The sequence below is a fragment of the Nothobranchius furzeri genome, chromosome 2 (genome assembly GCF_043380555.1).
Source record: "Nothobranchius furzeri strain GRZ-AD chromosome 2, NfurGRZ-RIMD1, whole genome shotgun sequence".
Lineage (NCBI taxonomy): Eukaryota > Metazoa > Chordata > Actinopteri > Cyprinodontiformes > Nothobranchiidae > Nothobranchius > Nothobranchius furzeri.
In genome coordinates, this window is record NC_091742.1 from 72,625,853 (window position 1) to 72,653,849 (window position 27,997).

At 41.3% G+C, this 27,997-nt stretch overlaps 1 protein-coding gene across 6 annotated transcripts in view; it reads right to left on the minus strand.

Moving 5' to 3' along the window:
* The window catches only part of LOC107376893 (protein phosphatase 3 catalytic subunit alpha), a 152,430-nt gene that overhangs the window by 57,687 nt on the left and 66,746 nt on the right, over positions 1-27,997 (minus strand). For 5 of the 6 annotated variants that reach the window (XM_054747545.2, XM_054747546.2, XM_054747547.2 and 2 more), the window contains exons 3-4: positions 3,514-3,638; positions 2,935-3,046 (exon numbers count right to left, since the gene is read on the minus strand). In XM_054747545.2, coding sequence (XP_054603520.1) covers positions 2,935-3,046; positions 3,514-3,638 — 237 coding nt within the window. Of the gene's footprint in view, positions 1-2,930; positions 3,047-3,513; positions 3,639-27,997 lie in introns of all 6 variants that reach the window. The other variant, XM_070547887.1, reaches the window with a different exon arrangement.

A 27,997-nucleotide genomic window follows, 5' to 3' on the forward strand; every position in this document is an offset into this window, starting at 1 on the left:
TTCTCAAGATGGGCTACAGCTGTCAACGTCATTGCTCGTATCCAGCGGCTGGCAAAGAGGATCAGGACCGCTGAACCTTTAAACGTGGAAGAGAGAAAACAAGCTGCACAGACTCTTGTCAAGCTTGCACAACAAGATGCCTTTCAAGAGGAGTTAAACACACTCAGCCAGAAACTAGGAAGGCTGCCTTGCAACCACCCACTCTTTCAGCTTGACCCATTCCTCCAAGATGGCATAATGAGAGTAGGAGGAAGATTAAGGAAGGCATCTGTGCCTCTCGAGTTAAGACACCCTGTGATCCTTCCTAAAGATGGTGCTGTTACAAACCTCATCATCGCACACCATCATACCAAGATACAACACCAAGGCAGAGGACAAACCCTCAATGCACTCAGAGTCAATGGTTACTGGATCGCTGGTGGAAGTAAGGCTGTGGCCCAATACATCAGGCAGTGCGTACAGTGTAGGAAAGCCCGCACGCCACCAGAGGAGCAACGAATGGCAGATCTACCTAGTGACCGTGTTGATCCCACACCACCATTCACTTATTGTGGTATGGACTGCTTTGGTCCTTTTCACACCAAACAGGGTCGCAAAGATCAAAAACGGTACGGCCTCCTCTTCACATGTTTTTGCTCAAGGGCAGTGCATATAGAGATGCTGGAGGATTTGACGACTGATGCATTCATCAATGCTTTGCGCTGCTTCATTGCCCTTCGTGGAGCTGTTAGACACATTAGGTCTGATCAGGGAACTAATTTTATGGGGGCAAGAAACGAGATGGCAAAGGCTCTGAAAGAACTTGATAAGGAAAGAGTGACTGCATACCTGGCAGAAAAACAGTGAGACTTCCAGATGAATACGCCCCACTCTAGTCATGCTGGAGGCGCATGGGAGCGCCAAATCCGGACAGTGAGAAGCGTACTGAGCACGGTCCTTGCCTGCAGTGTGGGAAGGCTGGATGATGCCTCATTAAGGACATTCCTTTATGAAGCTATGTGCATCGTGAATAACCGCCCACTCACTGTTGATAACATCAACGACCCCAAAAGCTTGGAGCCACTCACACCGAACCACTTGATCACCATGAAATCCTCAATCCCACTTCCACCTCCAGGTAAATTTGTCAAGGAGGACCTGTATGCTAAGAAACGGTGGAGAAGGGTCCAATATCTGACTGAGCAATTTTGGCACAGATGGAGAAAGGAATGCCTGGCCAATATTGCTCTGAGACAGCGATGGCATACACCAAGACGTAATGTGGAGGTGGGTGACATTGTGATTCTCAAAGAAGAAGATGTTCCTCGCAATGAATGGAAACTCGCTAGGGTTGTGGAAGCACATGAGGATGATGATGGACTTGTACGGAAGGTGACAATCCAGACTGGTGATAGGAAATTAGGAAAGAGAGGCGAACGCCTCGTCCAACCATCCATCATTCAAAGACCCATTCAGAAATTAGTGGTCCTGGTAAAAAATGAGAAAAATATGTCATTCATTGATTAGATTTCCCTTCTAAAATACAAGTTGTCATTATGCTGTACTTCATGCACATGTTGTGGAGATGTAAATTCTGTTCATATTGTTGAATTCATTGTTTGAGAAAAGTATATTGTTTATGTCAATGCAAGAGTGTTTTAACATAACAACATGGTGCTTGGGAATTACCATTGATTTAATGAACAATACAAGTGTATTTACATTCGCAATTGTAATAATCAAAGGTAATTGGTGGGAGTGTAACTGACGTTGAAATGTTTGTGTTGGTTGCCATGACAACACCAGCAGCGCATCGGAGATCGGTACGTTGTCTCTGTTTTGTTTTCTTTATTTGGTACTCATATTGTGGACCTGTGCAGTGGAGTTATACGTCTTTCTTATAAGAAATGTTTCTGTTGAGATTGTTGTGAGGTAGTCGCTTCCTGTGAGTCGCGGGAGAGACGACACGGAGCGGTAACACGGCGGACTTTTGGAACATACATCTTTTCTACTGCTGGGTTTACAAGGCGTACACGGTAAAAAACGTTATACTGTTCTTCGTTTAACACTTGTGCACTTGCGAAAGGAAATAAGTGGCTGAGATGAATATCATATGTGCTATTGATATTATTTTACTTGTTTCTAGTTTTCACGGTGCTCCATGATTGTGAGAGAGAAATAAAAGAATTGTGGACATCAGTACGAAGCGTGGATTCTTTCGACCCGAGTAGAAACAGTTGGTCTGAGACTGTTGGTTATTGAATGGCTTTTTTAGTCCATGAACGCACCATTACCACACAGCAAAAAATAATCCAACATTTTTTTGATCTATGAACTCCCTATTACAAACAGCTAATTAACACTAGCAGGTGGAAGTTACCTATGTGGAAGGTAGTATGCATCTGCTCTTTGAGATAAAGTGATCCATGAGTGCCAGGTGACCTGTTCAAAACATTCACACAGCACAACAAAAAAATTGACCCAGAACCCAGAAACTGCATTAGCAGTGGATGCAGGAAGAGTGGCAGTAGGTGGAGACCTCTGGAGCAACTAGTGACCCCTAGCCAATCAGTGACCAACAGTTACTGATGCCACATTTTTGGCGGGGTTCAGAGAGACCAATGGTAATCAGAAATAAGAAATGGTTTTTCAGTGAAGTATCATTTTAAGGGAAAACTTTACTAAAACATTTCCACATCTGCCACTTCTGCCTTAAACAACACTTTATGTTTTTGCCATTTCTTAAAGATATCTAGCCTCCTAAGAAAAACACAAGCTGATGATTTTCACTGTTTTCTTATCTGTGATTGTAGTTTTGGGATTAGATAGTAGATAGTAGTAACATCTACGTGACTGGGTTGGCAGAATGGTGACAATGTGAACTGAGATCACTCTGACAGCCATCTGCTGCAGGTAAGATGCTGACTGATGGTAAATGAGAAAAGAAATACTTACACTCCTGCTTAAATGTGAAATACTCTGTTAAATGTCGACATTCATGGTTCCCACGCAGCAAAAACAGTGTTTTTGGGTAAAGAATCTTTAAGGCCCACAAGTACAGCACACACTGAAACAAAAACAGAACAAGATGAGGGGAACATTTCACCTATCTACTTCACAAACATAACCCATTCAGTCATACAAGATCTTCTGCTTTTACTGAAACATTCATGCAGCTTTTCTTCAGAAGTTTCAGGACAAATGCTCCAATAAAACATCCAAGGACAGGCGCCCTCAGAATAGATTTTAATAATAAAACACAGTGATTCAAGTGATCTTAGAATATATATGAGTTCCATATAAAACACATTAATTTTGGACAATATTATGCATTTCTCAGTGCCTCTGTGACATTTGCCACACAGACAGCATCTGAAAAGATCATTAAAATGTTTTATCACTGCAATATCTGCAGCCTGATTTCATCTATGCTCAACGTGAGCTATTAATAAACCCAGCTTCTGTCACAAGCACATGCTGTGCGTCATGCTCAATTAGAGCCACAAGAGGACAATCACAAATACACGGACTCACTTCAATACTGAAATACCCTCTGTCAACGTAGTCCCCAAGGAAAAGGTAGCGCGTGGATGCTGGTGATCCTCCTACTTCAAACAGCTTCATTAGGTCAAAGAACTGCCCATGGATATCTCCACACACTGGAAAGAAGACAAAAAAACATCACCGTCAAAAGCTGAGGAACAAGAAATAACTACTGGCATTGAAAGGCTAAAGGATATTTGACTGTTTCAGAGTTTTCTTAACAGGCAGCAAGAGACAAAATTATCTTGCTGGGTTCCTTATATGGGAAACTTCTTACTGATTGGCTTAATGAACTGAACTGTATTGGAATGTTTACTTTGTGAAGCGCCTTGAGACAACTCTTGTCGTGATTTGGTGCTATAGAAATGAACTTGAATTGAATCTAGATGAAAAGTTCTTTGGGTTTTCTGCAAATTTAGCAAATAACCATTGTTTTTTAATGAAATTTGTAAAATCCAAAAGATTGCTATGCTGGCAGGGTGAGAAACTGGGTCCTCTGGGAAGGGCGTAGAGTAGACCTGCTGCTCCTCCACTTTCAGAGGAGCCAGTTGAGGTGCCTCCTGGACACCTCCCTGTTGAGGTTTTCCAGGAATATCCAACTGGGAGGAGACCTAAAAGAAGACCCAGGACACGCTGGACGGAATTGCAATGTCTCCTCTGATTGGATAACAGCAATGCTGTGTGGTAGAGTTGCTAATGGTTAGCTTCTACTTGTCGAGATATTCTGAGCCATTTTCTCGACACTAAACCAACAGCAGCCTTCCCTGTTGTGAGTAAAAATGGGTGAGTCCATGAATGTTAAGTGACAGTGTGACATAGATCTGTCAAGATTTTCTAAACCTAGCATATTTACATCTATTTTATATCAGTAGCTAATGCAGGCGATAGGGATAGAAGACTATTTTCATGTTAAACTGGCAAGTTAAACTCAAGAGTGACTGACCATTTTCTAAAAAAATAAGTAAAAAATGGTTTCTCAATGAACAGAAAACATTCAATGAGTTTTAAAAACACTGGTTGAGACAGTTTAAAAAAATGTTAAAAAAAATCTGGCTTGTTGGAAACAAAACCTTAAAAAAGTACGATGGAAATGTTCTTGGTGTACATTTCTTATCTTATATTCACACATTTTCTTTTTAACAGTTTGTGCTTTATTGATATTAGGATTCCACCTAAAGCTGGGTGTTGTGTCTAAACACAGTAGGGTTGTCACGATAACTGGTGTAGCGGTAAACCCCGGTAAAAAAGTTGACAATACTTTTTTTAAAAACAAGACGGTTATTATTATTATCTCGGTAGATTACCGTGGCTGCGGTGTAGGCGCGGTGACCCTTACCAGCCACCATATCATCTGCTGAAGTTGCCGGCGGCACATGCGCACTTTGTTGTTTACAGCCAAAACTTTTTTAAGCTAAAGCTGAAATAATGGCCAAAGGAGGAGACGGCAGCGCTCAGGACATTTATTATCCTTCAAAGACGACAAAGTCGGAAGTATGGGCATTTTTTGGATATTTGAAGAATGCCAAGGTACAGTTGATAGAAGACGGCTATCCTGTTTGCAGCACATGCAGAAAAATTGTCTGTGAAAGGCAGCAACGCTTCAAATCTCATGACACATCTGCATGACCATCACCCACAACTCTACAGTCAACGCAAGGCAAGCTAACATTAGCGTTTTAGCTAAAATACGTGATCCGAGGATTTGGGTTGAGGGAGAATGCAACGAGTCGCTATATAAAGCAGCCGCAGCGCCGCTACCTGCATATAAACTGTGTCGCGGACACCCCCATGTTGAAATGACGCTATGCATTACGGGGCTCCCAGGGGCAGATTAGAGTTGGTCTCTCTCAGAGAACAATTATGAATTTAACAATGATTACTGCCTGATGACATTTTCCTAAATCTGCAAAGCTCACCGGAAGGACACAAACCAAGGGCATAATTTTCCTGATATAGGGTTTATTACTCAAGTAAGGGTAAAAAAAAGTATCTGATTAGAAGTACTGAGTATTAGGGATGTGAATCTTCGAGCAACTCACGATTTGATTCCGACTCTCTGGGTGTCGATTCGATTCAGAATCGATTCTCGATTTAAATCAATTCACAATCAGTGTTAACAAAGAGTGTCAATTCTAAGATTAACTACTTTATTGTACAAGTTAGTTAAAGCTATGAGACATTTTTATTTGACTTTAAACTGGTCATGCTCAAAAAAATGCAAATTTACAAGGTAAACTAAAGTGATTCTAAAACTGTAAACAGAAGCAATCTTTTGACCAAAAGGCAACATTTATTTTTGCTTACCTTGTAAAATATAACACATCTTTAGTTACATAACAGTAGCTTTGAAAGTAATACGGTCAAATACTTTTCAAGTATGTGTGGAAACAAGTTTAACATTTGAGTCCTCAACCTGTTTAAAAAAAGTGCCTCAGATTTCTTACAAAGGAAAATGTGTTCTCTCATTTATCAATAACTTAAAATAAATACATGAGTAATCCTGAGCCCTCACTTATCAACTTAGAAAATAAATATGAGAATATCTCAAATTAATGAATATGGAAAAAAATTATATTCATGTGCCCTCTTATCAGCAGATTCAAACATAAATCATCTCAATTTATGGGACCACAAAAGTAAACGGAGTACTGACTCTCCTATCAAAGATAAAAAAACAGACAAAAGTGCATCTCAAACCTGCAACATGCCAAACATTTGAGGTCTTGGGATCGATTCTGACCCTTTGTGAATCGATTCTGAATCTTTATAAATAAGAATCCCGATTCAGACTTGAATCGATTTTTTTCAGCACCCCTACTGAGTATCATCTGGTCTAATATTTTTAAAATGATGACATCAAACAGACAAAAAATAAGAAGTTATGGGCAAATATTGGTATTTTAAAGACTAAAGGGGAAATATGTAAACAAATAAACAACATAATTACTAAATAACACATTTTAAGCAAAATTTAGACACAAACTGAGGACAATATTTTCCTGATATACAGGGTTTATTTAGTTGTCTGAAAATGTAACACGTTTAAAAAAATACCACGATAATACCGAAAACCGTGATAATTTTGGTCACAATAACCGTGAGGTTAAATTTTCCCACCGTGACAACCCTAAAACACAGTAAGGCTTAGACGGTTACAAAAGGGTTACTTCATACCATTTTAAACCTGTCCTGTTAAAGGTGTGTGTGTGTGTGTGTGTGTGTGTGTGTGTGTGTGTGTGTGTGTGCGTGTGTGCGTGCGTGCGTGCGTGCGTGCGTGGGTGTGTGTGTGTGTGTGTGTGTGTGTAAGTCTGACTGCAAATCTGGGTTGTCACAGCAGTTACCCATGGATAATTTATTGGTCATAAATGGTGAAGTCTGTTGGCACCCCAAAGCATCCCAGCTGTAACATATACAGTTACTAACAAAAGAGCAGGTGGCTGTTAAACGCCACCAGGGAAGCATTCTGGGAGGAAAACGGCAGCATCAGAAATGAGCTACCAAAAGTGATACAACCTGGATTGGATTCATATCTTACCAGGAGATCCAATACGCTATTACTTCCAGGAGAGCAGAGCAGCTGAGGTCAAAGCAGATTTGTTGCTTATCTACCTTTGACTGTCAAGGTGCACAGAAGATCATCTGATTAAAAAAGGCTTTCATTCAGCAGCCAATTTTATAGATACAATAAAAGGTCAGCACAAGGGCTGGTTACAGCATGAATGTTCTGATAAGTCTGAACTTTTCTTCCCAGCAAGTGAGTCATTTTTTAAGATGATTAATTCAAGTTACGTTTTATTCTTCCTTAAAAATATAAACATTTAATTTAACCTTTCTTCCTCCTCCTGTATCCACTCATGATCTTGATACTGCAATTAGACTGAAGTTGTGGTAAAAAAGCAAAACCAACACAAAAAAAAACTGTTGAGATATTTTGTAAAGGCACAAGGGAAGCTTTATCACGAGTATATAAACACCTGGTGAAAGCTACTTCATGTGAAACTTATTTCTTTTTAGAAACTGTCACTACGACCGAAGATTAGTGTAAAGAGAATAACATAAAAGCTGATGTATAATGGTGTCCTTACGACAAAGGACAGCACCAATACACTTTAAAGGTGCAATATGTAAGAATCAAGTAAGAGTGACATCATGTGCTGAGAATGAAATCTGTTTCCGTACAACCTTTCTTCCAACATAATCGAGACATTAGACCATTTTGTGATTATGTCACTGTAGAATTCTTACATATTGCTCCTTTAAATCCAACAAATAGTTTTCTGTCTGAAGCATGGTAACAAACCCTAAGATGCCAAGCAAGGAAAAGAAGACACTTCAGAGGCAGCATGAAAAACAAATCTTGTGAAACAGCTTTGAACTCATGACGCAGTCATGAAGGAACTGCATAAAGAAGCAGCACACCCTATTTCTGCAGATTCACAATGATACGATTTTGAAAACAGAGGGCGATACGACAATGTGAAATCATAAAATATTTGAACACGTTGATGATCTGTCAATGCTGAGGGAGACTGTAGAATTATCTTTAGGTTACTTCCTCTCAGATAGACCCATAAAGTCATCCAGAAGATAAGTACTTCTAAATATTGCTGCTGAAAGAGGTTGCAGTCCAACTCCAACAAGCCTATTTTACTGCTGTTCACGTAGACCAGGCTCACCCTTTTAGAACAAAAACTAGCCTCTAACAACAGAAAACCCACCTCAAAACCCCGGTCCACTGACTGGTTAACAGTGCAAGTGCCAGAACAAAGCAGTTAGCATGCCTAATCATCACAGGTGATTTTTTTTAGCCAATCGGAAGTCAAATCATCTCAGTGGGAAAAAATAACAGTCCTAGACCTGGCTTCAAGGTCTTAATGAAAAATCACATCCACCCCAGGATGATAGATTTTCTCCAGAAACATGTTGTTCATCTGTTAATATGACATCTATAAATGCCTGCTATCTTCCACCACAAAGTTTCTCTCCTGATAAACACTGAGCCTGCTGGAGAATTGTCCAGGTGGGAGGGAGTGTAAGCCATGACTCGGTATACAAATGTAGAAGGCAAACTCCTAGAATGTAGTCATTTAAGACACTGATTCCTAACCTTTTATTCACAAGCCTTGCCTGCGTCCAAGACAAGCCAGGACATCCCCAACCCAAGTCCTACCCAAATACACACATTAAAGAGATTCATTATAATCGTTATACAGACATACAGAGTTACAACTCTTAGACAGTCTTGTGAATATACTATTGGATGTGTTACTGATATTTTAATCTTTACAAACATAATCTCAGTAACCTCACAACCTCAGCACAAACTCAATTGTGGGGACTCCCTGTAATCTTGTGGAGACCCCCTTGGTGGGTCACTGACCCCAGGCCGGATGTGAGCACATGAGGTACATCACCTTATAGGTTGGCCTTTTCAAATATATGGCCCACCCCTGAGCTGCACTGTTGCTGCTGGATGTAAAGAATTGTTTTCTAAAAATGAAAAACCTATTTTTGGTTTGATTTTGTGAATAAAAACTGAAGCTATAGTTTCCAGGGTTTCTCATTCACTGAGCTAAAAAAAACTACCACTCACAGAGCTCTGATTACAGACTTTAAATTGAGTTTAGAAAAAAGTAATCTTTTAAAGAACAGCAGTAATAAACTACTAGCAAAAAATAAAATATTCACTGAATCCAATGACAGCCTCCTTGATGTCTTTACGTTCTGAGAAAACACAAATCAGCCAACTGCATCTTTAACAAAAGGGCGAACCGATTTTAATCTAATCTGAAAAGGACGCAAGCTTCTTTTTCCTTAGGCTTTATGGACTGGGTCTTGGAGTAAGACACACAATAAGAATCTGTGCAAGAAAGGGGGAAAACAGTGACGTAAAGCTACCCAATTAGAGGAAGCAGGAGGACAGCGTTTGAGAGCAATTATCTCAAGTTATGAGCCTCCTGAGAAAACTGAGGGAATCTGCTCTCCTTGACTGGATCGTAAACCTCCACTTTACCATTCATCTTTTATTAAACCCACACTGCATAGCTGTTTCAAGGCTGCCAACTCTCACACACTGAGTGAGACACACGCATTTGACCCTCTTTACATGCTCTCACGCCGCCTGCACTCCCCAAACGCGCATCACGCACAGTGTGTAGGGCTTACGAAAAAAAAACATGATATTAATTATAGCATTAGCTAATGAACAACATGCACACAAATAATAATAATAATTTAACTGCCGTTAATTCACACACAGAATCCCATCTGTATAATGCAAGCTGATGGGATTTTTCCGCTCTGAATGTGAGATGGGCGGAGCGGGGAGCTCCACCTGCTGTTGATGGGATGGGAATGCCCGGTTCTTTCTCCAAGAACCGTGAGCTGCAGCTGCGCGCACCGCCAAAATGACATGGTTTATTTAGAAGTGCAGCCTCGTCGCAGTCGCCAGCCGATGTTGACGAATCTTCAGTCCCGAATGTTTTTCTTTTGTTTTCACTCATCAGCAGTGGCGGTTCTACATGGAATTACTCGGGCGAGGCCCCCTTTGAGCCCCCCCCCCCCCCCCCGCACGAACACATGCATGTTTTCTACAAACAGGCATGTTTTATTAGAACGACTATTGAACATTCATTTTGCACATATTTACATTAATTACCATGAAGTTGTCAGAATGTAAAGCAGTATACATTATATACTGTATCAAAATATATAGAATCAAATATACAAAAACAAACAATAACTAAATATTAAGAATATAGGAACATAATATATAATAAATATTCTAAATAGCAAAAATGTTTCACACATAACAAACTAAAGACAATCACTACAGCATTGCACTTAGAACAGAAAACACAAACTAAAATTAAAACCCAACCTTGATGCAAAGTCATCAATAATGTCATCATATGAAATCTGCTCCCCTACTGAGTGATTGATACTAATCAGAGCCAGGTTAGTGAGCCGCCCCTGAAACATAGTTGACCTCAGGTATGACTTGATCAAGTTTTGAAAAGCTCCTCTCAGCTTGAGCCACAGTGACTGGCAGAGCAGTTCAAAAGTTGGGGTAGATCTCCAATAGATCTTTATCATGATCCATAATATTTTAGAATTGCCTCTGAAATTGTAATTTAAACTGACATTAAAAAAACTGTAGACTACCAAAAATGCCAACTGTTACAGAACAAATCATGTAAAAATAATCAGTGCAGCCATCTGCAATAAATAAACAGGATAGTTAGTGGTGACTGGGGAGTTTTCTTCTGCTTGTAGAGTTGTTTTATTATTATGTGAACATGATCAACATGTGTTTGTTGTTGTTCAGGCAGGCCACAGGCTGCAGTGAGCATTTAACAAATCCTAGTTTGAATCAGTAAAAAACGATTCAAGGACTTTTTTCGAACCATTTGAATATTCGTTTCAATATTTCAGCCCTATTAGCTCTGTTAGCAATTAGTTGACCGAATTTAACCGTTAAAATCCCAGTTAACTGGTTATAAAAATGAAAAACATGCATCATGAGAGTGTACATACCTTTATCTTTCTCCTCTTTTTTCTTTTTTTTTCCTGAATCGGGCACCTGGTGGTTTTAGCCTTTTTATGTTCATCTCTTCTGTTTGGCTCTTGACTCAATAAGTTTCCTTTAGTCAGGACTAAACAATTTAACCTTGATGGGGGGGTGACCACAAAATCGTTTTGTTTTTCCTGTTTTGATTTGGTCATTTCACTCAATTCAGAAAAACCTGAAAGAATGATAGGCCTGTGTTTATATTATGAATGAAATGTGCATTAAATGGAAGAACATCAAGATGTGATTGACTTTAGCCATGTTAATACAGTTGATTCAGCCCCTACCCGCTCATTTCATTTGGGAAAGACCCAGAGGTGAATTCCCCCGCCACACCCCTCCCCTTCCTCTTTTTTCTCCACCTGAACCCTCTCAGTCAGCAGGAGCGCCTGCAGCTGCAGGGGGCGCCAACTTGCTGTTTCCAATCCAGACACTGTGATATGACTGATAGAATAGACAACCTCGGTGTGGCGCAGATTTCTTTCTTTTTTATTTTTTACTCAGCGCTTATGCACCCCTGTTGTGTCATGAAAAAATGCCGCCCCGGGCAACTGCCCTGTCTGCCCTTGCCTAAAACCGCTACTGCTCATCAGCCACAGATCCCCGCTCACAGCAAGCTGGGCTTCCTGCCGTGGTGACTCACTCACATGTTCCCTCTCCTACATTAGTTGGTGACGCAGTGAATTACAAGATTAGGAATCCTAGTATTTTAATTCACCGCTTCACCAGTGTGTTTTTCCTGTTTCTGAGACGAACCCTCCTCCATAACCAGGTTACTGGTACGGAAGACTGGAAAGGCCAAAATTCCTATAACGTTTTTTTTTTCCTACTGGCTGATTTGAATTAATATAATAGAATGGAGTAAATTTTATTAGTCCCACAGTAGGGACATCCACTCATTACAGCAGCACACACACTTAAGCCCCCTTCAGACAGGCCATGAAAAACGAAAATGTTCCAGACTCCGTCAGTAAGACCTTTGTGTCTGAATACAAACGTCCGGATAACGTTTTCTGTAATTTAACCGGTCAAAGCCCCTAGTAACAGGTCCGGACTTGTTACGGACAAGGTGGCTGCTTCAGACTGGTGAGGTTGAGTTCCGGACAGGGAGGAGGGGGAGGAGGAGGGGACCGGGGGATGCTGTGCACACCTAGATAACCCGCTGCTGTAGCATGCGGCGAACCATGGCAGCTCGCCTCCTTCGGTACAGTCTTCTAGACGCGTGACGGAGCGCATCACACCGCTTCCGTGATTCCTTTTAACCATTGAGCTTCATCATCCTGGTCTCTTATGCGTCTTCGTGTGCGCAGAATTATGTTTAACATAAGTCCGACGAGTGAGAGGAATTCTATCTCTTCGTCTGCCATGTTTGACTGAATGGCTTTGTTTGGGTAAATGACGCATGTACGCCCGCTGCACTATGTCCCCCCCAGACATCTGGAACTTTTCCCTGCTGTGTGAAGGCAGCCGAAAGGACAAGTTCCGGTACAAAAGTGGTGTGTCTGGAAACACAGTTCCGAAAACCGGACTGAATTGTCCACACATATTCCAGAATGTCTATCTGAAAGGGGTTATAGAGACACAGATTACAGGTAAAACTGAGATTCCAGCCATGTTTGCTTTGATAACTTCAATAACTTCATGCTAATGACCCACATGAACATAATCCTCTGTTTAGTGGATGCAATTACATCATGAAGTTAGCTTAACATGTTAGATTTTTTTTCTTGGCAGGACATAAAAACTGGCAATATTATGAATGACATGATGATATGCCCACCCCTAGATGAAATAAAAAAAAATATTAATTATAATTGAAAGTTCCTCTGTGACATTTGTGACATGTAGCTATAACTCTTTACTGCAGATAGATGATAAGATAGATAGATGATAGATAGATAGATAGATAGATAGATAGATAGATGATAGATAGATAGATAGATAGATAGATAGATAGATAGATAGATAGATAGATAGATAGATAGATAGATAGATAGATAGATAGATAGATAGGTAGGTAGATAGATAGATAGATAGATAGATAGATAGATAGATAGATAGATAGATAGATAGATAATGTGAAGAAGTTCAGGAGAGTTGGATGTTAAATTGTCCTCACGAAAAGAAAATTTGTATTAAACAAAGGTCAGTTCCCTCTGTAAAGGTACGGAAGAGGATTAAGGCCACCGAAAAGAAAAAAAAAGAAAAGAAATAGAATTCTGACTTTTTTGCTGAATTCCCTGTTAGAATTCCAAGATTAAAAGTCATAATTTTGAGGAAAAAAAGTCAGAATTCTGAGAAAAATGTAAGAATTCTCTTTCTTTTCTTTTCTTTTTCTTGTCAGTGGCTCTAATTCTCTTCCATACAGAGTAGAAAAAAATAAATAAAATGTAATTAAGGGTCGACAAACTGTCCGCTCCCAACCCCATGACCCCATCTCACTCTGAAATGTTCAAAAGCTGGCAGCCCTGCTGTTTGAATCCACTTCAAAAAGAAACCTTGGAGGTTTTTTTTTTTCTGTTTCTGCCGGATTTCTTAAGATATCATCATTCTCTGTTCCATTCAATGGAAGTCTGCAACAATGCTCATCTATTTTGGATTGGTTGTAAATCTCTACTGCAAATTGATAAAATTGAACAATACTGCTTTAAAATATTGCAAAGTTACAGCAGGAAAATGACTTTCAATAACAATCTTGAGGTTTGAAGTCAGGTATTTTTTTCCTCCTTCTAGTGTTGCTCTCTTACAACATAATGTTAATATCTAAGCATTGTCATAGTACTAGATTTGAAATGAAGGTTGTATCTTTTACTTTGGGGGCTGCGCAGTGCAGTGGTTAGAGCTGTAGCCTTGCAGCAAGAAGGTCCTGGGTTCGCTTCCCGGCCTGGGATCTTTCTGCATGGAGTTTGCATGTTCTCCCTGTGGGTTCTCTCCAGGTACTCCGGCTTCCTCCCACAGTCCAAAAACATGACTGTTAGGTTGATTGGTCTGTCCAAATTGTCCTTAGGAGTGTGTGTGTGATTATTTGCCCTGTGTGTCTCTGTGTTGCTCTGCGATGGACTGGCTCTCTGTCCTGGGTGTACCCCGCCTGATTGTCTTGTCGGTTTAGGTCTGACATGGTCTTAATCCAGTATGAAGAGGGCTTAAAAGAATTTAGCAATTGGTTTATTTCCTTCTGGTTGTGTAATGAAATATTTCAGTCACAAACTCTTGTTACATTTCTTGGTACAAGGAGACACTAACATTAAGGGTCACAGAAATGTATAACTTGGGGCAAGACAAAGAAATGTGATTTAGCCAAATAATGGTGGTGTGAATTTTCCTTTAGTAAAATGATTTTTACAGTTAAAAGCCTAGTATTCCAGGAGAAAATGCGTTTTGCTTTCCACCTTTCATGTCATCTAGCTAATCAGGTCAACCTTGGTAGTTAATCAGCTGTAAATGTATGTCCAGAGATTGTTTTCTGAAAGGTTTACCAGTAAGGAACTGTGCATGGAAGTGTGTGCAGCCTAACGCCAACTTCATTCAAAGTAAAGCTCTCACAAAGGCGAACTGAATTAGCAACAACTTTAGCTTTAGAAAATTTGCTCTTTAGCCTGGTGTGCTGCACAACCAGAAGGCTTTGATCACTGGACCTCAAGGACCTGCTGGGGGAGTAGGGACTGAGAAGATCACCAATGTATGATGGTGCTTGTCCATGTAAGCCCTAAAAACCAGAACCAGAATTTTGAAATGAACACGAGTTGACTGGCAGCCAGTGTGTAATTACGAAATGAAGAGTGCGCCCCTCCCCCGCTGTCACAGACGAGGCACGGTACCAAAACAATCCACATGCATGCAGTGTTTCAGAGAACACATCAGACAGTCAAACATTCAACATGTTTTGATATTACCTGAATAAAGAAACGTAAATTTGAGGGATGGACATATTGACCAATGTGATTCTTCTCTTAACATGTAAAAAAAAATTTTTCTGAAAACCACAAACGGTAGATTGCATGTTGTTTCGAGGCTGCAATTTCATTATTGATCTGAATTCAAATACATTGTGAAAGTGTTTTATTCTTTAGAAACTAAAGAGCTTGAGTTTACAAAATTATTGTCCATGTCTATTGTTTGACTCTGTGCCTCAAAAAAATATTTTTAATTAAAAAAAAGCTTTATAGGCACATTTTCTTGAACAACTAAAATGTGACTAATCTAGATTATTTACAAAGCCTCTGATTAATTTAATTTTTAATCCAGTTTCACTCCTAATTTAAATAAGTATGACTGCGTTTTCAAAGAGGAAATCGTAATACTTGGATATCCTACATCCCCATCTGGTTTTACAGAGGGTTATGTGGCGCTAAGGCTGGTCATTGCTATGGAAACATCCCAATGAATCTGTTCAACAATTGCGGTTTTTATATCTGAAGAAAGCAAAACACAACCTAAGCTGCTGCTGACCTGATAAAGGACCATACCAGCATCACCACTGGCAACAATGCAAAGCAACACTGCTCTTGGAAACAGGATCATAAAGATCCTCAGGCCCTTAAAAACCAGTCATCCCTTCCATTGCACTCTATAGCCCTTCTTAAAAGACACACCGTGCCGGCAAATCGGCGTAATATTACCACAATGGTATGTTTATATGCGCCATGCCGGCATGGCGTTGCGCAAATTTTGCGGCATTCGTTACGCCTCGCTTGGTAGTAATATTGCGGTAATGGTCTGTCGTATGCGCCCTGGCGCAACAGAGGCAGATGTCATGATGACGTGGGAAGTTATTACTGAGCTCCAGCTGTCAAACTTATTGAAAATGAAAGTAAACACAGGCAAAATCAGCTGAGATGGCAAACTGGAGCGCCGCAGCAGTCTATGAGCCTCTCTGTTAGAGCTGAAGCTCAGATCACCAGAGACTGCACAGGGACGGATGGGGACAGACACCTTTAGGAGCTGCTTGTTAAAAAAAAAATCGTAACAATCACGGGTTCAATCACAATAAAAAGCAAGTTATGTCCAAGACAAATGGAAGTCTGCGGCAGCGCAGAGACCACCCCCTTTATGCCACCATCACCTAATCTTTTATAAAATTGCCACGATTACGCCACATTACCGCCACGGTCTGATCTTATAAACGACCTTTATCCTCCCAAGGGAGCTGCGGCAAATCCCGTTTTGCAAACGCTATGGTCCTGTAAAAACAGCACGACTTTTAAAAACATTGACACTTTTACAATGAGACACAATATCCTCAAAGTTTATATAACTCCACTGAAGCCACTTGGAAGGCTTCATTGAGGAGCCAACAGCAGGATGACACGGTGATGGTGACAGTTAAATTACTGGCCAAAGACTTGATGTGATGGTGACCGTGAAATGCTGTCTATGTGCATCTGTACAAGCGTGGACAACGTTTATCGATGTAAGTCAAACAGAAACAACCACTCACTCTGGCAGCTCGGGGCTCTGTTTCATCACAGCAAACACAATCCATCCATCACTCTCTTCCAGTACACCTACAAAAATGCTTTGCCTCCCTCCCTCTTGTCACACAACACACACCAAAAAAACAAAAAAATAAAAAAACGAGGTGAGAAACGAAACCCACGTAAGAACAGCAGGTGGGAGTACATTATCTGGAGTGAGAAACAATTCGCTCTGGCCATCTACTGCCTGTGTGTTAAAGTGATCCCCCTGAGTAGCAGCACATCGGCGGGCAGTAGCTACTGAGTGGGTGGTGGGCATTACACAACCTGGCTTCAGAACCTACACAGGCCACTCCAAAGGCCGGGCTCATTGAGTGACTGAAAGCCACAGCCATGAAGACTGTGCCAGATTGTATTTTGATTGAGAGATAACAATACCCCAGGTTTTATGATGCCTCACTCTCTCTCTCAGAGCCTACATCCTGCACATAGTGCAATTATGCAAGAGCGGAGATGGAGCTAGCAATCTGTCTGCAGCGCTTATAAGGCTAATATTAAGGCACAGCAGCAGCAATAAATAATAAAATGTCAGATTTATAGAGGGGATTTAAAGAGTTGGGTTAACTCTAAATGATAAAGTTGGAGTAAGACAGTTTTCTAAAACAGAAAATGTAGTTACCTCAAGAGACTGGAAGGTCTTACCCTGAAGCTTCTCTGATGTTGGATGTGAGAACGGTGTAATGATAGATCTGCAATCTCTACAAAGATTCATTCTCTGGTATGGACTGCTCAGATACTTTAAAAAAAGGGAGAACTTGCTCCTCCGTTCCACACACAAATTAAGATATAGTTAAAGAACCATTACCAGAATGGATAGTTTTAAAGACTTTGTTTTACAATGGGTACGGAAAGTGTTCAGACCCCCGTCAATTTTTCACCCTGTTATTTTGCAGCCCTTTGCTAAAATCAATTAAATAAAATGTTTCCCTCAATGTACACACAGCACCCCATATTGACAGAAACACACAGAAATTTACAAATGTTTGCAGATTTAATTAAAAAAAAGACAAACTGAAATATCACATGGTCCAAAGTATCAAGACCCTGACACTCATTAACTCAGGTGTTTTCCATTTCTTCTGATCATCCTTGAGATGGTCCTACACCTTCATTGGACTCCAGCTGTGTTTGGTTATACTGATTGGACTTGATTAGGAAAACCACTCACCTGTCTATAGAAGACTTACAGCTCACAACACATGTCAGAGCAAATGAGAATCATGAGGTCAAAGGAACTGTCTGAAGAGCTCAGAGACAGAATTGTGGCCAGTCACAGATCTGGCCAAGGTTACAAAAACATCTCTGCTGCACTTCAGGTTTTTAAGGGCACAGTGGCCTCCATAATCCTTAAATGGAAGATGTTTGGGACAACCAGAACCCTTCCTAGAGCAGGCCGTATGGCCAAACTGATACCAGTAGGGTGACCAGATTCCAACTTGCCAAATGTGGGACAGAAAGAGTCAGGTTTTTGAAAGTAAGAATTTGTAGTGGATCAATAGTTACATCTTATGTAGGAAACCATCAAAGGTGAGATTCCATAGAAAATATGAAATCAATTTGATGTATCTTTGAATACTACCTTTAACCAGAAGATTGGAACTTTTTATTGCAGGGATTAGGTAACACTTCGTAATAACCTAGATCTTCTGAATTAAAACCTAGAATATTCTGATAATTACAATAAAGAATCTTCTGATAATTACAATAAAGACCTAGCAGGTTAATATTTTATATTTACATAGAATATTACATCTTCCTGGTCATAACAAATAAAAGTCATAAATTTGCCTACGCTACATTTAGTGACGTAACCTGCCAGTCTTATTCACATCAATTTACACGTCGTGGTAATTTTCTCACCCATTAAAAGCTGAGCTGTGCAGCTCCTCTCTTTTCCTCTCCCAAGCCCACGACGAGTGGAGGATTTATTTTGAAGGGTGCGTCTCTGTAACTTCCTCTCCGGAGGAGACAAAGTGAGAACCTATTTGGTTACCAAGTCTGTATCATCAAGCGTTTGCTTTCAACTACTCTAAACTCCTAGACGTAAGAGTGTCATTTTGTAAAATTTGTGTGTTCATCTGAATGTGTTTTGTCACTGTTGTGGGCTTATTTTACATGGACAGGAAACGCTGATCCACTTAGCACTGAAGCCATCTCTGATTTAGCACCAGAGCTAATCAGCTTTAACCGAGGTCTGATCAACCGAGGTTAGTCCGCTGGGTATCCGCTGTGATACCGGACGTTTTCCAATGCTAATACCAGATTTTGCCAGGCAGAGACCTGAAGCTGAGTCGCCTGACCGACTCAGAGCGTGTATTTAAATACCCGTAGGCTTCCCCTGGCTGCAACGCCAGTCTTAGGCCATAACACGGAAGAAGCGTAGCAACGAGAATTCAGCTAAATTCAACGCTTTACGGACATAACCGAGAACCTTTCGAAGGTATGCCGTAGTCGAAGAGGTTAATTCCCTTGTGAATTATTACCTACACGCCTGATCAACTGATGACGGCCTGACGCTTACGTGGCTATATTTAGCCTTTAGCTGTTTGAGCGCAGAGATATAACACTGAAGCTTCTTCAGGTTCTATCAACAATCTGCCGCAGCGAACCAGCGTCTCCACTCAAATCCCTCCAGGATTAACTTTGTGGTTTAAATTATCATTGATTTCATGCCGATAATTCTAAAAGAACAGCTGACAAGCTAGTCCTTTTATTTTGAAGGATTCAGGGGACAGGAAGAGCTTCTTGGCACTTCCCCTCTGACCAGATTCCTTCCTCAATCTGGTACCGGCAGCTTCTACAAAAGCTATTAAATCCAATTTACACTTAATTTAAAATAAAATTAAGCATTCTGTGGCATCTCCAAGATGGCTGTAGATAGAGATAAACTTTTGATGGATTTTCTAACTGAAATGAAAGGAGACATTCAGCAGCAGCTTTCCAATATAAACCAGAAACTCCAAAATCTGGATGACAGAGTCCAGGCTATGGAGTACTATTTTGGGAAGGATTTAACCCTTTCTTCTGCTGATCTGCTTCCAGATGTGGGAGAGACACTGCAGCCAGATAACAGCCCTCTGACTCTGATTTTCAGGAAGTAGACCAAATCTCTGCTCCAGCTGAACTGATGATTGATTCATCCTCAGGTAACGATGGTCCGGCGCCCCCTGGTGTCGAGTCCGCCAAACTGTTCTTGGGACGCCTCCTGTCTCACGGGAGAGCCGGTAAGCCTATGGCGTGCGTGCAAGTGGGCCATACGCTCCGGTGCAACGCCCTCCTGGATACAGGTTCAGATTACACAATCATTTGCCGGTCTACATTCAACCGCCTCTGCCGGGGTACAGGGGGAGGTGTACGACCTCCAGAACTGTTTCCTTGTGCAGTGACTGTGCATGTTTTCTCTCCTTCTGACATGATCTTGTCATCTAGGTCACTTCTCCACTTCACCATTGGTCCTCTGACTTTGGAGCACCCCGTGTTCATCTGTGAGCGCAGTGCCATTCCTTTGATCCTCGGCGTTAACCTCTTGAAGCTCTTTAAAGCTTTCGTTGATCTGGAAAAGGGGGGACTTTGGTCGGGTGTTGGAGAACCCCTGCCCATCGTTTTGCCTCCTGACCCTGAGCATGGAAAAATTGCATGCTCCGTGCTGAGTTCAATGCCTCCATCAGAGCCATCCTCTGATGTGTTGAGGGTGACCAGTCCTTCCACAGCCTCCAAGGTCAGTGACACTCCACTTCCACCTGAGACTCCGCACCCTGCAGAGGGAACACCACCTGCCGAAGGGGGAGTTGATGGTGGCACTGAGACTCCGGCTGATGCCCAGTAGCATGCGGTGGGGACACCACCAGCCGAAGGGGGGGATGATGACATCACTGACCCTGCTGCACTACAGCTGGCGCTGGTGACCTCTAGCCCTGAGGTTGGTGACTCACCTACCAAAGGGGGAGTTGACTGTCGGGAGTTGACTGTCGCCCTGTACCACTACTGGCTGACCCTGATCTCTCTGACTGCACCTGCACGTCGACCGAGGGCCCTCCAGAGCGCTCACCTGTGCCAACCACTCGCGAAGCCGCACCTACACCAGTCTACTGTCCTAAACATTCTTTGTTTCGGTTTTCAGGACTGACAAAGTATCTTTGGCTAGTTGCGTGTGTCTGTCTGATGTCAAACGCAGCTAAACTTCCTCCACTGCCTCTCCTACCACGACTGTATGAACCTGGGCCCTCTTCAGGTACCACACTCTGAGAGCGCCCATTATCTATTGATAACATCACATGACATGCAGATCTATTGGCTTATGATCAAAGGTCATTCTCAGGTACCTGGAACTGATAGGGATCTGAACGATCTTGCGGACTCTCTTGCCAAACAAGGTGCAGCTGTTGGTACCCCCATGGTCTTTTAACCCCTTGTGGCTCCCTGATGATGTGTCCTCTCGGTCAGACCCACCCAATGTGTGTGTCGTGACTCGAGCTCAGGCCGCTAAGGCGCCCACCCCTCGACCATCTGATGGTTTTGTGTCTGTTCAACCTGTCTTTTCTGAAAAGGACCTTTTGAGCCTCCAGTCCCAGGATCCTGCTATCAGCAGGATGATCCTGTACCTTTCTGATCCAACAGCTCATCTGCCTTCTTCTCCATGCTCTCTTTCGTGTCACGCTGATGATGGTTGCAGGGTTGCTAATGCATGTCTCCAAGCCTCCGTCATCGCCTGTCCTTGTGGCACCACAGTCCCGGGGAGGGGGTGGGGGGGGTGTGTGTGTGTGTGGGGGGGGCTATGATAGCACAAGTTCATGATTCTCCTTCACCTGGGCACAAAGGTGTCAAGGCCACGTTCGGTGCCCTGAGCCAGGTTGCATATTGGCTGGGGATGCGTCGAGACATCTCAGACTACATCCAGAGCTGTTTGGTTTGCGGTCAATTTCAACCATCTAACTCCATCCACAGAGCTCCTCTTCAGAGCAGAGGGCCGTCCACACCGTGGTCGGACCTGCAATTTGATTGGGTGGGGCCCCTGACCAAGTCCAGCAGAGGTAACAAATACTTCTTGACCGTGACCTGTGCATTCACCACATGGGTTGAATGTTTGCCAGCACCTAACGGCATGGCTCAGACAACTGCTGTCCTCTTGATGAACCACATCTTCTCCCGGTTCGGTGTCCCCGAACGTGTTAACACGGATAGGGGAACTCATTTCACCTCTGAGGTGATGGAACATCTTTGACGGATGTTGGGTGTCAAGGCCAATTTCCACATTGGTTATCGGCCCCAGTCTTCCGGCCAGGTGGAACGAATAAACTGGACTGTTGTTGGCATGTTAAAGAAATACGTGCCCTCTAATCACGGAGACTGGGATGTGAAGCTTCCTTTGGTCCTTATGGCCATACGGGCCACTCCTCACGAGTCTATAGGCGTCTCCCCGTTTGAAATGATGACGGGTAGACAAATGACTCTGCCGCTTCACCTGCTGTATCAGTCAGTTCAACCCAGTGCAGTTACGGCTTACACCAACAGGCAGTATTTGCAGGACCTGAAGAATCATCTGCCTGCAGCGTTTTCTTATGCACAGACAAATCTGGAGAAATCAGCTGAGGGCAGGAAGGCTTATTATGATCAGAAGGCCTCACATTCTGAACTCAACGTGGGTGATGAGGCCTGGTTCTATATCTTTGCTCCTAATTCCGGTCACACAAAAGCAACATCTGGTAAACTGGCTAAGAAACTTTTGCCGAAGTGGTCAGGTCTATGCCTGATAACTCTCTCCGATTGTGTATCAGATCAAGATCACCGAAGGAAACAAAGATCTATAAGTGGGTCCACAGAAACCAGATCAAATTACACAAGGGTTCCGCCAATTTGGATGACGTTACAACCCATAAATCTGATGACCAAAATCGAATCAACTCAAAAGGGGGGTGAATTTTCCATCCACTCTCGCTCAGTTCTCTGTTTCAGGTCTCACAAGTTCTGTTGTGTGTATGTGTGTGCGTGGATAAAATTCATGTCTAAACGTAACATACAGACTTGGATGTCTCTGTTGTGGTTCTTCTGTGTTCATAGCAGTTAACAGTGAGTGACTCCAGTAACTGTTATGTTTAATCCAATAGCAATTATCTTTTATTTTTCAATTCCTAGTGATTTTGATAATTTTTGCAATTTTTGAACACTAAAGGACTAATTTGCGTCCATTTTACGCTTCATTTTATCTACTAGGGTTTGTTAAGGGGGTGTCCTTGGTCAGGTGTCTGTTGATATGAGATTCTATTGTCAGAGAAAGTAGCAGGATTCATCTTCATGCAGCTGCAGCTCTCAAACATTTAATCAGAATTAGACTCATGCTTTAGTTCCAGGTAAGTGAGAGTCTCACATTACTAGGAATTTGCTTTTGTGGAATGGTGAAAACATACAAGTGAAGCAAGTTTGCAAGCTTTTGTTTATTTCTCAATGTGTTTTTCCATTTTAGTGTGTATGAGCTTTTAAGGTTGTTATACTCGTTCCTAAAACATATTTTCTTGCAGGCCCAGACTGTTCAGAAAAGAAGAGATTCAGTCATTTGCTGCCTCATTGATTACCTTGGGGAACCCAAAGAAGAGCTCTTCCAAGACTTACAGGTATGACAATTACAAAGGATGTCCCAATTCCGAGATCGGATCGAGCGTTTTTTTTTTCATATTTTTCAGTGATCGGAGGTTGGCAGTTATATCTGACGAGTCTTGCCGATCTCCCAACATAGACTATGAGCATGTACATTTTCTTCTACTTAAAATTATTCTCTGTTATGTTGGCTGGCAATATCCAGCTTATCTGGTAAGCGAATTGCACCCCCTTGGAATGGAGAAAACAAAACAAGAGTACAGCAGCCCTATTTTGGCTCTACTAAACCTCACAAATATTGTTCAGCTATGTCCAGTTATTGGTTGAGCAAGGTGGAAACAAATTTTGAGTACACAGTTTTGTTCTAAGGTTCCGCTTTGCCTGTTTTGAAATACCAGTTTACAGCAGTCTTGAAAGAAAAACCTGTTGGCCAGAGTGTATTGCTTTACAGTTAGGTGCTGCTGTATTGGCTTTAAATGAATTATTCGTGCAAGTCACTTACATTTACCGGGGCGGCGGTGGCACAGGAGTTAAGTGCTCGCCTTGCAATCGGAAGGTCGCAGGTTCGAGACCCGCTCAGTCTGTCGCTGTCGTTGTGTCCTTGGGCAAGACACTTCACCCACGTTGCCTGCTGGCGGTGGTCGGAGGGACCGGTGGCGCCAGTGCTCGGCAGCCTCGCCTCTGTCAGTGCGCCCCAGGGCAGCTGTGGCTACATTGTAGCTCATCCCCACCAGTGTGTGAATGTATGTGTGAATGGGTGAATGACTGATTGTGTTGTAAAGCGCCTTGGGGGGTTCCAGGACTCTAGAAGGCGCTATATCAAATACAGGCCATTTACCATTTTCCATTTAAAGGGAATGTATTACAGCATGCTAAATGCTCTTACATAATTGAGATTTCATTTCATGTTTAGTGTAGCTCTGGTAAACCTGTTAAACCTGCAAAAGCTCTTTGGATTTTATTTTGATTAATAAATTGTTATTCAAGTATTGTGGGAATCTTTTTATAATTCGTTTATTTAAGTAATTATATGTGAGTTAGACTTATTTTTTTTCTATTTATAATGTGTAAATTAATTAGTTAAATTTTAATTAATAAATTTAATTACCTGTAAATAAAATGTATAAAATTTACCTAAGGTTTACCATTAAATACAAATGTAAAAAATGTTATAACATCTAACTAATCCATTCAATTAATAATGTGTTAATTAATTAGTTAATCTTTTATTATTAAAAATAATTACCAGTAAATGAAATGTATAAAATTTAACTAATATTTTTCATTAAAAACAAATGTAACAAATGTGTTAAAATTTAACACCCCTTTTCAGGCGATTTTTTGCTATAATAATTAGTTAAGATTTACTCGAATGTTTTCGTTAAAATGTATTCAAATAAACTGAGTGCAAATTGTTACACTAATTTATTTGGTTAAATTTTAACAGTTTCTTTTTACAGTGAACGTTCATCGTCCAACCTACAGAAATTTCTAAAATTATACGTTTTTCTGTCAATATGCTGTGTGTACAATAATGAGGAGAAAATAGATTTAATTGATTTTAGCAAATGGAAGCAATATAACGAAGAGTGAAAAACTTACAGGAGGCCTGAATAGTTTCCGTAACCACTGTAGGTGCCTCTGTGTTTATGAGAGAAAGAATGACATTAATGATGCTAATCTAACATCTCTGTGTCCGCTTTGTGCCACCGCCAAAACGACAATCAATCAATCAATGGAGAGGAAATCTTTCAAATGTGGATTTTGGGACAATCTTTAGCTAATCTAAGACTGTTCATTCCTTGTATTTTGATTGGTCACTGATGTGGACCTTTTATTTACCTACTGACATGGTGGATGAATTCCGTTGGGTTTTTATGTTAAAATATTTTAAATAAACCAAAAAACATTTCTGGGGAGGTGCAGTAGATGGGTCATCATTAAGGCCAAACTAAAATAAAATTTGAGACCATTTGTAAAATGCAATTACAAACAGGTCATCCAATGCCAAAAAAAAGTTTCCATAATGTTAGGTAATGGCTGGAAATGTGTACAAAAGGAGCATTTCAGAGAGGCTGAATACAAATGTGGAGGAATTCACCTCTGTAATAAAAACTGTGGTTTAACCACTGAATGAAATTTCTCGATGTTCATGCCCTCAGGGTGTTTTTTTTTTATTTACTTCCCTATTTCAGAAGAACATTTTCAATCACACAGTATTGCAGCGGTGTGACGGCATTGTTAATAAGAAACTACTGTCCTTTCTGCAGACACAAATTTGACTAGAGATGCAGTTATTATAGATCTAAGGGACAATACAGCTTTTGGGAAGTTCTAGTTTACTATAAATACCCATCATTAACAAAATACTTTTTCTTTTAGGACTAACCTAAAAATTGTGATTTTGACATACGATTCACATGAAAGATCTGTTTTTCCTCAAAAATAATGAAATGCATGTTTGAAATCGTTATATTGTCTTATTTATGTCTTTTTTGTATGAACCAGACTGTAGACTGTGAGCTTGTGATGCTCACACGTTAGGACTAGAAACAGGAACGATATGCTATAGATCAGCTCTGAGTCGCGTTTGGACGTGGCATTTTACTTTTTACTCAGGAGCTCTAATGACCATCAAAGTGTATATTTGTTATTATAGGAATTGCATGAAAAGCCATTGTAGGGATTTACTATCGTTGAAGTGCAGCACACAGCAAACACACTTATGCTTATGCTCATAAAGCTGCCATTCTTATCCAGGTCTAGTCAGAATCACTTTTTAAATGTGTCTACAGGAAATTACAAGACCAAGGTCTTTATATTCCCACATAAAGACCGCCTGGACAGCGACGGCAAATGTGCCCTCTCACATTTAAAAGTTTTAGACTACTCAGTGCTTCTAAAAATATCATGTCACAAAAATGTGGCTAGTAGGTTAGTTAAACAGGATGCCATATATGTATTTAACACATGCTTTGGCAGTTCCGGTTCAGCCAAATGTGGATTTTCCCAAAATTACCATCAGGCATAAACATCAATAACGATAAGGTTGGGTACGTTCTGGAAACATCTCCCTATCAAAGTAGGGCAGAACAGGAAGTGCCAATGCATATGTACGATACAATGATTGCAACCTGTGGAACTAGTCCAGCTGCAATGGCAAATGTACAAAACATGCTAGCTTTTAAACACAAACATAATCACAGGCCAAGCCGCCAAATGTGGTGTGGTTTCTGTCCAGATGACTGGCGGTTCAAGTCCAGATGTCTGCTCCCACAAGGGCAACAAGTGATTAGAAGTTTGAAACAATAAATTTAAAGTATACCTGTAAAATTAACATGAACTAATCATACACTGTGAATAATTAATAATATTCATTAATAGTAAAACAAAAGATAGCAAAAACAATACTATGCAAAACCCGCGGTAGTGTTCGAAACGTTACTATGAAAGGTAAAACAAATTTTTTCAATTGGATGAATAATTGTGACTGAAATAAAAATGAATTTTAGTCAACAGACTAAAACTAAATAAAAACTTCTTGTCAAAAATTCACCCTGCATCCCGATTGCCCAATGGTTGGTTTCGGTCCGAGCCGCATTATTGTCAAAGGTTTTTAGACAAATGCAAGAGAACCACACCAATCATATTTTTTCTTTTTTCTTTTGTATGTATAGCATCTTAAAATCTAGTAAAGAGGGATTCAAATTCTTTGCAGATTTGTCACTGGAGCTCACACACACACTCAGACACTCATGAGAAGCGTAAAAGCTTGTTGCTTGGTGATGAGGTATTAAGGCTCTCCTGAAGGCTGATTTTAGTGAAGGCCAAGGGAGCAGCTTGTATTCAGTAGCCTCAGCCAGCTCCGTTTGTCACCCATGAAAAACCCCACCTGCCATCTGGACCAACAAGGAAGTGAGTGTACAAGCGTGAGCTGCAGAGAGAGAGAGAGAGAGAGAGAGAGAGAGAGAGAGAGAGAGAGGGAGAGAAAGAGATAGCTGACATGTCATGGCGCTTTGCATCCATGATAAATATTTACATACTAATTTGCTGACCACGTGTCATGGCTGACGGAGAGGGGCAGAAACACCTCATGAGTGGAAAGTTACACCAACTGAGGGAGGAAGAGAAAGTGTGAGGGATTGCGGCAGCAGAAGGACGAAGAGAAACTCTTGTTGAAAAAAGACGAGCGAGTGGGAGAAGAGGTTGAGACGAGGTTGCCGAGTGGGAGGGCAAGAAGTGCTTCACTGCTGCGTTCGCACACACCCGTGGATGAACACAAACAGACACCCTGCTCCTCGGGATCTACGGCGAGCACGCACAACAGAAGCTGTCCACTGTTTCTGTGTGAAACAACAGGAGGAGGGTCAGCGGCTCCTCCAGCACCAGAGCTATAAAAACACAAAACACAGCTTTGGACAGTTGGAAAGAACACGAGAGCAGGGAAAGTCGGCATTAGGGGATGTTTACTCAAACTAACCCTGATTGGGTCAAACCAGCGGGTCACAAAGTGTCACAGCAGTTTAGGCAATGTTATTAAAAACCTGTAAGTTCACATTACACAGAGTTCTCCGGTTGTTCGAAAGCATGAGTATCATCTGCACAATGTAACACTTGTGATGCATCCAGCAGGCCCGGTCCTGCAGCATTCTCTTCATGTTTCTGCCAAAATATCAGTGATATGAAACTACCAGCGGTCTGAAGGTTTGCTAAAAACATTATAGAAAAAACTAGCAGTTGTTGCACAAATTGCTGGAAAATTCAGACGAGCCATTAGCTCATCATATGAAACTATTTCTCTGAACTATGGCCATTCAGGAAGGTGGTGAGATCATACCTT